Source organism: Malaya genurostris, chromosome 3, assembly GCF_030247185.1.
Source record: "Malaya genurostris strain Urasoe2022 chromosome 3, Malgen_1.1, whole genome shotgun sequence".
Taxonomy (NCBI): Eukaryota; Metazoa; Arthropoda; class Insecta; order Diptera; family Culicidae; genus Malaya; species Malaya genurostris.
The window spans coordinates 42794020-42806822 of NC_080572.1; the positions used below are offsets into that span (position 1 = coordinate 42794020).

General features: G+C 37.2%; 1 protein-coding gene across 2 annotated transcripts; it reads right to left on the reverse strand.

Moving 5' to 3' along the window:
• Positions 1 to 399: 399 nt before the first annotated feature.
• Positions 400 to 12800, reverse strand: LOC131437856 (zinc finger protein 260-like). Of its 2 annotated transcripts, none has more exons than XM_058607477.1 (6): positions 12519 to 12800; positions 7767 to 9065; positions 7616 to 7705; positions 7407 to 7551; positions 1302 to 1385; positions 400 to 1234 (listed from the first exon to the last, which is right to left on the reverse strand). In XM_058607477.1, exons 1-6 carry the CDS (start codon positions 12630 to 12632, stop codon positions 1086 to 1088), a joined length of 1881 nt encoding a protein of 626 aa, XP_058463460.1. In that variant the 5' UTR covers positions 12633 to 12800; the 3' UTR covers positions 400 to 1085. The 2 variants fall into 2 exon arrangements, with proteins under 2 accessions (XP_058463460.1, XP_058463461.1); XM_058607478.1 differs by lacking the exon at positions 12519 to 12800 and adding an exon at positions 11674 to 11925.
• Between the last annotated feature and the right edge of the window lie 3 nt (positions 12801 to 12803).

The following is a 12803-nucleotide window of genomic DNA, read 5'->3' on the forward strand; positions in this document are numbered from 1 at the left end:
GTCAGTACAGACCGTATTGACGTCTGGCACGTGTAAAATTCCGGTAAAGTAAGTATTAAACTAATCGTGACGTACAGTTGGCATTGAAGAAAGTTAACTTATCATCTGAATGAAATTTAAAACTGCTGTAGTGGTCCTTTTTTTATTGCTCAACCGATTTTTCTAACCTCAACTTAAGATATTCGCTTTTTTTTTCAATCCCAACATAAAATATTTGCATTTTTTTAAATGACATCTCTGATTCTATTAATCATTACTCGTCAGTGTAATGCTGTTCATGTTGGAAAAGATGTAGAAATTAAAAAAAAATTTAATTAGTAATAACTTTTTTACCTGATTGGTTTTTATCAAGAATTAAATCACAAGTAATAATTTTTTCATACATTTTCATATCTTTCAAGTCTATTTTAAATCGGCAACACTGTGCTGTACACAATAATAAGCCTACTTTGTCGGGATGTGTTTTCAAATCTCATGGTATTAACTAACACACTTGCAAATATGTAGAGATTTGTAAATTTCCCGAGAAAAGCTTTTACTTCCTTACTCGCTCAGTTGACCGCCATGGAGAATACAAAAGTTCATTGCTCCTGGATAACCCGTTACGTAAGTGGTTGTAAAATTATGTGCTCATTGCATGCCTAATACGATGGAAGGATCAGCAATCTGCAATTGACGTCATCAAAAAATATGTTATGACGCTTTTGAGCTGCGGGGGTGTGGTCAGTATACTGCCTGTCATTTTTTGTGTGAAAATTTTTCTTTCCATCCCGTTTTCGCTATTTCTTATACTTCATATCGATCCATTCAAGCTTTCTAGGTAAATAGTGGTTATGTGGATCTCAACGTTTTTTTCTGTTTACTATATCGAAGGGCTTCCAAGACTTTGAGCGGTAGGATAACGTATGTAGCAGGACAATTTCTCAATTTTTCGAATATCCGTGATTACCGAATACATCATAGTTGTGTATATTATACGTGAAGAATTATTGACTGCCATTCAAGAAGGATGTTACAATTAAAATCATCCTTCAGATTGTTTGTTAATCGTATATAATGTTTTCGTCTAGAATAGATGCGACTACCTACAGGGAGGGAGAAATTGATGCAACTACCACAATGTTACCATCTGGCCTGTCTTCGAAACTTGGATGAGCAGTCGATAAATGCTTTTTGAGGGAATTCTTCTGGGCGAAACTTTGTTGACAAACTTCACAGCTGTACAATTTCACTCCTGTTGCAAAAATAAAACTTATGAAGAAATGTTTAATTTTTAATATTTATATGACAGGAAAACTTACCGGTATGTGTACTTTCATGCTCCATCTGGAATCGTTTTCTGATGAATGATTTTTCGCAAAAAGCACATTTGTATGGTTTGATTCCTAGAACAATAAAGAAAGTGTTTAGACTTTTGTTGATTGGTACTTACTGTTTGACGTCAAATAAATGTTTGATGGCTGTCAAAAAACATAATATGTTTTGCTAATTTCATGGAGCTATTGATTTCATGAATACGCTTCTAATAATATAATTCTATGATTAATGAATGATGATGAAAAAAACCTTCTTCGACTAATTCAGATGACCAGAAATTAACAGCAGAGAAGTTAGCAAAATCAGGATAGACTTTCTCAAATTTGGCTGAAGCTTCGTACACATCTTCAGTAAGGGAAACCATTAAAACCTTTTCAAAATATTCGGAAAAATTCACCCATTCAACCAATCATCTCCAAACTTTCACAGAATTAAATCTGCTCCCTTGGTGAAAGATCATATGGTGAAAATAGAGGTCAAATAAACGTACGATCAATCAAAGATTATTTAACTTTTTCCAAGTTTGCTTCATGCAATTTCAATACAATATCCAAATGTATAAACCTTTCTCTTCACACTACTCACATATTTTTTTTGTGATGGAAATCCTTTTTTATATCTTACTTCGGTTTTACTTCCTTAGGGTGTTTTCGAGGCACCTGCTTCATGATGCGTTCGGAAGATTGAAGTCCTGCGGCAAGAAATTGACCTCATTGGCATTGTACCACTCCAGAACATCTTTCGAGTAATGGCACGAGGCTAAATCGACCGGAAAGGCGTAAATCCATTGTGTGACCATAGAAGTGGAAGTAGAGGCTTTTGGAGACATCCCTTTTATATATAAGTGCCTATTAACCGGTTGTCACAAATGGAGTGCTCAACTTTCCACATGAGCAAATTAATTCCCAAATCATGTATTTTTTTGGCAAACTTGACATCTTTTTTGGCAATTTTTGACATATTTTTTGGTAATCTTTAACATCGTTTCGTCATCCATAATGAACCAATGCGGTTTTGTCATCATCTGTGTGTAGTGCTTCTATGAACGAGATTTTTTTTTACCATATTCTACCATTCATTCCGATTCGGTGCCTTTTGAACTTTGTATGTGTGTAGTGATTTTATCGAGTTTTCCATGAAAGTTTTACTTAGATGCATCCACATCTCTTACAAAACTGTTTGGATTCCTCTTGAAAGCTTGAACTATCTTGATCCCTAGTGATCCCTTTCACTATGCGGGAATCCATTTTGACCACTGTTTTTTTTCCCATCAACAGTGATACGTTCGTTATACCGATTTAAAACTCAAGTAACAGTAGATTGTGTGATTTCCAACTTCCTGCCTGATGAGAGAGATCCGGATGTTTAAAGATGCTTGTGCAAAATTATTTTCCACCGGTTTCCACCGTTCTTCCGACTCTTTCTTCTCAACGTAAATACTACACATTGAACTAGTTTCACCCAAAATTCTAATGGGCAGCAATCGAGCATGATATACAGTAATCCTCCCTATAACACAATATGATCGTACTGCGTTGTAGGGAAGTGCGTTATAGGAGTATTTTCGTATAACGCTCTATGGTGGAAGTTCTCAAACCAAAAACTACTAATTCATTAAAAAATCAACGGATTTGCAATTTTTCATTTCTTAAAAATCTATAATGTGTGTTTCTGTAATCAATTCAGGCCGCATAAATTTATATATAATCCTAAAACCTCAATATCAATGTACATTCGCCCCGAACGCAACAATTTCAGGGGGGCGGCGAAGTCATCCTTGGGACCTTTTTTTTTTTGCTCACCCAAGTCAGCTTTACGGAGATGGAGTTCAGCTTTGTTTTTTTTTTGCTCACTAAACCAATGATGGGGGCGGCAAATCTCTTATTTTGCCCCTGGCGCCATATTTTCTTGGTACGCCACTGACTTCCGGTAAAACTCTCAACGGGTGAGCACGTTGTAACGTGTTAGTCCGGAGAAAATTCGAGTATTTCGCAAGAAAGAAAGGATTTTGATCAGTGCTTTGAGTCGTCGTAGCCACACAGTTTTTTCCTCAATCCCCCAGACAACCAGATGCTGAGAGATAAATATAGAGTCATTTTAATTGAAGGCCATTCATGTTAGTGAAACAATTTTCTGGCTGACGAATAGTTCGAAAAAGAGACAAATGATGCGAACAAACTGAACTCACACCCAAAGGCTTACAATGTGCATTACAAAACTAAATTCTTAAAATAAGTTACTATAAAAGCATGTGAAATAAGAAAAACTACTAACAAAAAGGCGATACAATTTCAATAAAAGCTCCGCTAACATATCACCCCATGAGAATAAGCGATGAGAAACGCGTATGAATTGAGTTCACGAACGAAAAATATCATAAAAGATGAAAATCATTTTAGATTAGACTATTCTTAATAACTCGAGGAAATAGATAAAAAATTCTCTCGAAGTGATAGTGTTCTGATAACTGAATGTAACTCCTGCAATTCGGAGAAATATAGTAGGTTTCATCAATCAGCCATTGAGCTCCATCCCCCTCAAATTAAAGGTCTATATGGGATACAATTACTGCTATTGTAGTTTGTTAAAAACCGACTTCGGATTCCGGAGATTTGAGTCGAGTATAAATATCAATTTGATCAAGTGCTTCTACAGGTGATTGACTGAAGCTCTGTTGACCCCATTGGTTTCCAATTACCTCTTCCAGAAGTTTCGAGAATAGCAATTCAAAGAGTTAGAAGTGGAATCGATCGATTTCTCAAAAATATCTCATGAATTGAAAATCAGTACTGTTTCGTTTCGTTGACGACTAACCATAGTGCAATTGATCGCTTTGATTTTCGATACTCAAAATTAAGGTAAACTTTCATTCATTTTCTCTGTGGCTTAATATATAAATTTCAGTTCAAGATTCAAATGAATATTCTACTATGAACCCCATATTAATATACATATTTTTGTTTAATACTTTAGAGCTTTATAGTCTGTAAATAACCCGATTCACTTTCCGTCGTCTTCCATGATGATTAAAGGATATCTTCATGGAAGACGACGGAAAGAAAGAAAGACGACCTACTGAGTTAACATGACCAAAGTAAACTGATTGGTCTAGATTTATTATTTTTCCGTCGAGATGTTTGTAAGTATACTAGCTAGTACAATTGTTACAATTAGGCATTCGATGCCGTAATCTTCGAACCTTTTCTTTGATCAGTACTTTGCCGGCCAGGCCCGAACGGAGATCGACTAAGGACTGAGAAAGGATGTTAGAGCAACACTTGTTGTTTCTAGAGGCCGTATATACCAAACACAAATAGATTCTATAACATTTCCCCGAAAACTATTCTCCAGAACATAAAAAACCAAACCCTTTTCCCCAGGAATTCATTGCCCAGAGAGTACTAATCTCCAGAAATAAAAACTCTAGAAAGTAATAAAATCCAGATAAAAATTCCCAGAATGTACCAAAGTCCAGAATACCATACACCTGAAGGCATTAGTTGCTAGAATATTATTATTGGTATAATACCGTTTAGCATAATGGTTATTTGGCATAACAGACCAACATGCTGCTTAATAGAATTTGTTCTAATTTACTGCGATTTTGAACTTTCGTAAAAATTTACAGACTTTTGACTTTTTTCTCGCCAAGTCAGTTTGACGTATCATACTTTATAGAGAAATAAACTGTCTGACATATTTGAAATTTTTACCTTTTTACCTGGCATCTCTGGACCCAAATCATTTCTACCGCGTCATCTCCAAGTGAGTTCACAAAGTCAATCTTTGAATCGATATAATAAGATATTTAAACTGTCCGGTCTAGCTTCTGTCTCCCCTAATAATTCATTGAGTTTCGGGGGGTGGTGGGAGGTTCCAACCCCTAAAACTCCCCATGTATACGCGCCTGATTCTAGTAGATGCTTTTCTGGTAAAATATCTATTCATATGTTGTTTCTGTATTATTTTCCATTCTGGGGAAACAGTTTCTAGGAGATGGCATTCTGGGGAATGGTAACACATGGATCAATAAGTCCCAAGACTAACAATGGAAACATTTTTTTTGCAAATTTTTTTTTATTCATCAACATAATCACTTTTCAGGGTGATACAATGGTTCCAACTTTTTTCCAATTTTTCAATACCATGTTTATAAAAAAATTCTCTTTCACTTCAAAATAAGCTTCAGTTTCAGCGATGACCTCCTCATTTGAGCCAAATCTTTTTTCCCTGGAGCATTTTTTTAAGATCAGCAAAGAGCCAGTAGTCACTGGGGGCTCAATCTGGCGAGTATGGGGGGTGGGGAAGCAGATCAAAGCCCAATTCGTTCAATTTCGCCATTGTTTTCATCGACTTGTTTCTGTTCCATCGAAAGCAATCGCGGCACCCACTTGGAAAAAACCTTTTTCATGCTCAATTTTTCATGAAGGATAGTAAATACACTTCCATGTGATATCTGTGTCATCTCAGCAATCTCACGGAGCTTCACTTTACGATCTTTCATTATAATTTTTGTCACTTCACTCACATTTTCCGGTGTAACGGCTTCCACAGGTCTACCCGAGCGTTCCGCGTCATTTGTGTCCGTACGACCACGTTTAAACTTGGCGAACCACCGACGAATCGTTGCTTCTGATGGACAAGAGTCCGGATAACATTTTTCAATCCATTGTTTCGCTTGCACGGTGTTTTTACCCATTGAAAAACAATGTTTTATCAAAACACGAAACTCGTTTTTTCCATTTTTCAAACAAACTACAAAACGACTTTACTCCAACCTCGATAACTCAGCTGTTTCTGGTAGGATCGACTTAAAATTTTGACCCGTTTCAAGCAAAGGTTAGTACTCTAGAAAGACGTGGTTACTGGTTTACTACGAGCGCCATCACTGCTTTAGTCTCGGGACTTATTGATCCATGTTGTGTGTCTTCTTACTAATTAGTACCTTCGTGAATATGGTTATCTGGAGAACGGTACGTTCTGGGGAAAATACTTCATTGCTTTATTTTCTGGGAAATGGTTTTTGGAAGTCGTACAACTATACAAATAATAATAATACCCAAATTGGAGCGAACATAGTCGGTGAAACTAGTGATGTCTGATTTTTTCGTATTAATCGATTATTAGGTATTCGATTAATAAAAGAGGAGTCGATTAGTATAATCGATTACTATTAAGCATTAATCGATTAATGCAATTAATCGATCAAATTATTCTGAACAGAATCAGAGCTGCCGAATGAAAATCTGTGTTGAATATCAAATCTTTACCATGAGTGTATCATACAGTAAGAAAAATATGAGAAAATGTGGTTGAAATGTCTACAAAATTCAATAATATCTATGATCAAACGGATGGAAAGTTGCATGAACATTGTAACCGTGGGCAGAATGGATAAAAAATCATTATTTAAATTGAAATTCGTATTTCCTTGAATTATGACAGATGAAACTGCAACTCTCATCATAGCAACGTATTTCGACTTAGGCTGCCGACAGAGTGAGCGCGAGAAGCTGAGCCGAGCTTGGTGCTGTTCAAAGCAGGAAACGTACTTACAGCAAAACAGAGGGACTCTGTCAGAATGAAAGTTGAGCCGATTTCCCACTTGTACTCTAAAAGAGTCCTTTTGATTAACTACTTGTATCATTCTCGCATTTGATTTGCCACTGTTAGTCACCAGCTCGGCTTCGCTTCTCGCGCCCACTATGTCTGCAGCCTAAGGCTAAACGTTATCTACTAAGGTTTTGAACCATTTCGTGGTTAACTTTAACTTTTTGTTGATTTTTTTCAGCATCGGAAAATAACCATCGATCTGTCAAAAATATCCATGCTCTCGAACAGAGTTATTTTTGATAACATCAAAATAACCACTCAAGTGTAAGATTTCAACCAAAAGTTAAAATAAACTGCCACATGGTTCACAGCCTAACTGATATAAATCTCGATTAATTGATTGCTATTAATCGATTAGCTCGATTAGTGGTACTGTCGTTAAGCGATTACAAATACTCGATTACTTTAGCATCTTAATTGATTATTTTGATACAAAATACATCACTAGGTGAAACAATAGAAAATGCTCAACTCACCAGTATGACTCATCTCGTGTCTCATACGATTCGTGAAGTCCGTAAAAGCTTTATCACAGTAGCGGCAAGGAAACGGTTTCTCTCCGTTATGAATACGCATGTGATACCTTAAATGTAACTTGGCCTTGAACATCTTCGAGCATACCTGAGCCATTATGAAAGCGGAATAGTAACAAAGGAATAACTACAATTGTAACAAAACGACTTACTTCGCATTTGAATCTAGGTTTTTCAATATGATTCGACATATGCGTTTTTAGTCCCCCCTTTTGACGGAAAGCCATTCCACAAACAGTGCACTGAAATATACCAAAAATATGTAGATCATTTCTCGCACAAGAATTCAGTTTAAATCCTAACCTGATAGGGCTTTTCGTTTGTATGTACGGTCATGTGCGTTTTCAGATTGCCCTTTTGGGTGAACGCTCTACCGCATAGCTCGCATTTGAAGGGTCTCTCGCTTTGATGCGTGAGTTCGTGTTCGTTGAGACGTCCACCACTGTTGAACTGCAGTCCACAAAGGGAGCATTGGTACTTGTGTAATCGATAGAGCCGCTGTTGGTGATTGATTAGGCCATTCTTGTCGAGAAATCGTCTGTAGCACACCTGACATTGCACAGGTTTTTCTCGGTTTTCTTCCAGCTCAGCTTCTTGTTTATTGATCTGGTGAGCCTTGTGGGCATGAGCAATTAACTCTGCTTCTGCAGGAAACGATAACCCACAAGCCTGGGCACAGCAAATCCAACCTAACTCTTGTTGAATCAGCTCTTTGATAGGAGCCACAACGGCCATAGAAGCTATTCGACGTGGATGCTTCTTAGCGTGTGATCGTCGTCGCGTTGGTTCTGAAAACCGATTTTTACATTTATTGCATTCCCAGATAGTTTCAAGTTGCCTGACACGTTCCTTGTGATAATTAACTCGTCGTTTCGATTTGTACTTTCGTAAGCATCCATTACAAAGCACCTTATCGGTTGGATTCGCTGTCGAAGAATCTCTTTTCCGAGTATGAGTCTTGCTACGATGGGACTCTAGTTCATTTGCTGTGTCGAAAATTAGCAAACAACCGCAACACGTGTGCTTGTTTTTACCTACATGAATAACCGTATATAATTCTTTTTCATAGTCATTCATGGCCAGATCAATGTCTCTCTTGGGACGTCGTTTGTTTAATAATGGTTTGTCATCGCTATTCATTGGCTTCGGTTTGGGTTTTCTACCACGTCTTTTCGTTGTCTTGGGTTCTTCCTTTCCTTTAAAATCATCGTCATCGCTGTCGTTCCAATCGCTATCACTACCACTGTGACTTCTGCTGCAGTTGCTCGAATCGTCGCTATCTCTGTCGTCGTTAGCGGCATTTTCACTTCCGCTTGAGATCGCTTGTTCTGGTTCTGAATCCAGATATTCTGCTAATAATTCTTCGGTTGGCTCAATTTTCACTTCAGCAAACTGGAACGAATCATTTTGCTGTTTTACCAAAATCTTATCATCATGCGTTATATTAGAGTTTATTTCCTGCAAAGTTACAGCTTCCTGCTCGAAAAGTTTGCGCAGCTGGCGATCACAATTCCGTGCTGTTCGAACAAACACAGTAAGCAGCTTCAACGCTTCCATGCACTGGAAACAGATGTGAGTCGGAAGACCGTCGTTTTCACGAATCTGCGAAATCGGGAATAGAAGACCACAAATAGGGGGTTAAAAAGTAACAATCTTCATCTATATAAGACAATGAGATTTGACATGAAATCACTCGAGACCGGATTTACTTGACTTCTTTTTTAATGTTATAAGTCTCAATTTTTTACCGAGAAAGTGGAGAAAATTCCATGATTGATATGGGATTTGAATTTTCTACCTGTGGTAACAAGATCATCTATAATTGTTTGGTGCAAAACACATAACTTCGTGCGTCCCCATGGAGGAAACAGGATTTAAATGCTTCAGTGTTTCACAAAAACTAATAAATAAATGACATAAGCAGACTAAATACCATCGTAATCCGCGACATTCATTCAACATTGCAATTTAAAATTTTAAAACACGCGCGTGGATTTAGTGGTTCACAAGAATTGCTTACTTTCGTGTTGATATTTATCTGGTGACGACGAAATTTCATTTATTATTATATTTGAATGAATATTGCAAGGAATACCTATTTGATATTCAAAGATATAAGTTTGTAAGCGTATCTCAAAATAGTTTTACATTACGCTAGTTATTAGATCGACAGATTATAAATAAAACTTCTGTTATAGTAATACAAGACAAAATAAATAAATTAATTATGTGTCCTCTTGACAGCAAGATTGGTCTCACGGTCCCATACTAAAATCCTGAATCTCATCCGGATCCAACTTATAGTTATTATCCAACTTATAGTTATTATCAGTAAGCAACTAAACAAACCGATTCCGGCTATCCTGGTTTCCGGTCTCCGGTTCCGGAAGTACCGGAAATAGTTGTCATATATTCCAAAATGCATCTCATTCACTTTTCTCAGCGAAGGTTTGACCGATTTTCACAAATTTTCAAATGAAAGGTTTTATGGTCCTACTAAAAATTACTGCGTATTTTCGGATACAACAAAAATTTAAATCATCGCTTAGAGTACGATGGTAAAAACGTATGAAATCTTCAAAACTTAAATAAAAACTAGTAGAGTTTGTACGTCAAGTTAATTGGTGGCCGTACGAACCGACTTTGATTATACCGATTCTCGGGTTCCGGTGCTAAAAGTGCATATAATAGTGAACCCACTTCGTTTTCTAATGGATGGCGTAACCGATCAGAGAACAGTTTCATTCTCTATGTTATACTATTTCTTCGCGTTTCGCCTTCGGCTCGTCAGTGCTTAAAGCAGTTCAAATTGAACCGCCATCTCGTGCCTAGCAGTTCAACTTAAACCGCTAAGCAGACGCAAAGGTTGCACTACTTATGCAACCCTCAAACAATATTGCACAAGTGCTATATTATTTCTGACGTCTCGGCGTAAACGAGTGACGGCTTATTACTGGCCGTCGCAGATACTAGTTAATGCACAAATCCTCTTGGTTTCTTTCAAAAATCGAAGAGAAACATTTTGAATAGAATATCACAATATTATATTTGAGAAAGGCATTATTACACCACTAGGTGGCTTAAAACAGGGTTTTCTTTATCTCAAATACTCGAATTTTTATCGCTGTAACACAAGACGATTTACTCATTCGTTAAGAGTTTCACCAAAAAAGTTCAAATGTGTGTTAACTATCTAGTTGAAGTTTTTGGATCCCTTCCACCCCAACAGTTAAGAAGAAAATGGGTATTTCATCTTTTACGTTTGAGTCTTCATCGGTTAAGACACTGCCTCAACACAGTCTAAGTGTTTCAAATAGAGATAACATCCCGTCTGCTTAATAATTTATGTGATATCTCTCCCTCCGGACCGATGCCGCGATCTACCGCTAATCGATGCACATATACAGTCGTTGCAAGAAATTTCTTCCACTCATGTACTACCCGTAGATGAAGTCTTGGTTGTGGGAGATTTCAACTTTCCCAGCATAAAATGACAGACAGGTTCCGGTGGCTTCTTCTTTCCCGATCCGGCGCTCTCCACTTTCCACATTACAACCATGCTCGACGGCTACAACATCAACCTTCTTTAACAGTCGAATCCTGTCGTGAATGAAAATAACCGGATGTTGGATCTTTGTTTTTCAAATAGAGAAGATGTTGCACCAAAGATTAGTGCTTCACTAATCTTTGGTGCAACATCCTCTGGTGAATTCTGTTCGCCATCATCATCCATTACATATCGTGCTCGATTCGAATCGCTTACATAACGCCTGTATTCCAACGGACATCATCTGCTATAATTTTAGTAGAACCGACTACACCAATATGAACGAATTCTTGACGCAAAGCGACTGAGATGAAGTTCTCGACAACGATAATGTCAATGCTGCTGTGCAGACGTTCTCTAATGTTATGAGCTACGCAATCGACTACTTTGTACCGAAACGATCGAGTCGGCATACCCAACATCAACCATGGCTGACCGCAGAAGTGAGACATTTGAAAACGATCAAAAGAGCCAATCTAAAGAAGTACTCTAAACATTGAGGATTGTCCCTGCATAATCTTTACGTGCAGATAAATCAACTGTACAAGAAAACCGTTAAGCGCTGCCATGCCAACTACTTAAACAATGTACAACGAAAACTGAAATTAAATCTAAAGTATTTCTGGAAACATGTGAATGAGCAGAGGAAAGAATTCGGGTTACCCTCGTCAATGCACTTTGAAGATCATACTGGTTCGACTTGGAACATTCTTCGTTGGTTAGTTGGTTGCAGTCATATCGTCGTTTAGCAGTTAAAATTGACGATCATACTTTCGGAGAGTTCCTCGCATCATCCGGAAAACCACAGGGAAGATATCTCGGACAGTTAATATTTTAACTGTACTTCAATGATATCAATTTTGCTTTGGAAAGTCGTCGCTTATCGTTTGCTGAAGATGTCAAGATCTATCACATCATCCGCAACTTAGAAGACGCAGCCTTTCTCGAGCGACAATTGTTAATCTACGCAGATTGGTGTAAAAAAAGTTGTATGTTTGAGATTCAACCTGGATAGATTCTTAGTGTCAATAGAATCTTACCACGAGCCATGTTATTGTTCTCTACCATTATAAGTTGGGTGCCAATTCTGTTCAAACAAAAGATCAAGTTCCGCATTTGAATGTAGAATTTTGATTTAAGTCTGCTAAACGCAGTATTTCATCATCGCAGTGGATCGGAATAATTTTGTGGTGCCTCGTCTTAAGAGATTGGTATTGGCAAAAAAGCCCACTTCGGATTTTTCCCAATAAATATTGTTGATTTTTATTGTGCTTTGTGTCCCTACAGAATAAATTATACTCTTACGATTTTATTTGACACTCATCGCAAAACTCACAATTATTTATTATACTGAAATGAAATTTGCAATTATATTACGAGATAATATACGCTGCAAATTAATTATTATTATTATTAATATCATTTATTTTACCCCGGCTTTAACCTTTTGGTCGTTCACCGGGGGAGCAAATTAATTAATTTTATGTTGATAAACAAAACATTCTTACCTGGAGGGAAGTATACTCCATGATGATATTTGCTATGAACTCGTCTTCCAACTTGGAATAAACCGGAATTAGTTGAGTCTGGCTCTCTGCCATACAGGTGCGACACAATTCCATTTTTCCCGATGTCGTTCAAGTTCGTGCGTAACTAGTAAATGTAATTTTCGATAACTGCTCAAGTTTTGAATAAGTTGCTCAGCTTTGATGAAAATATTTTTCACTGTGGTGTAAGATTGTATTCTGTTTACACAAATATCTTATGAATGAAGTGAAGAGAAAACATTAAAT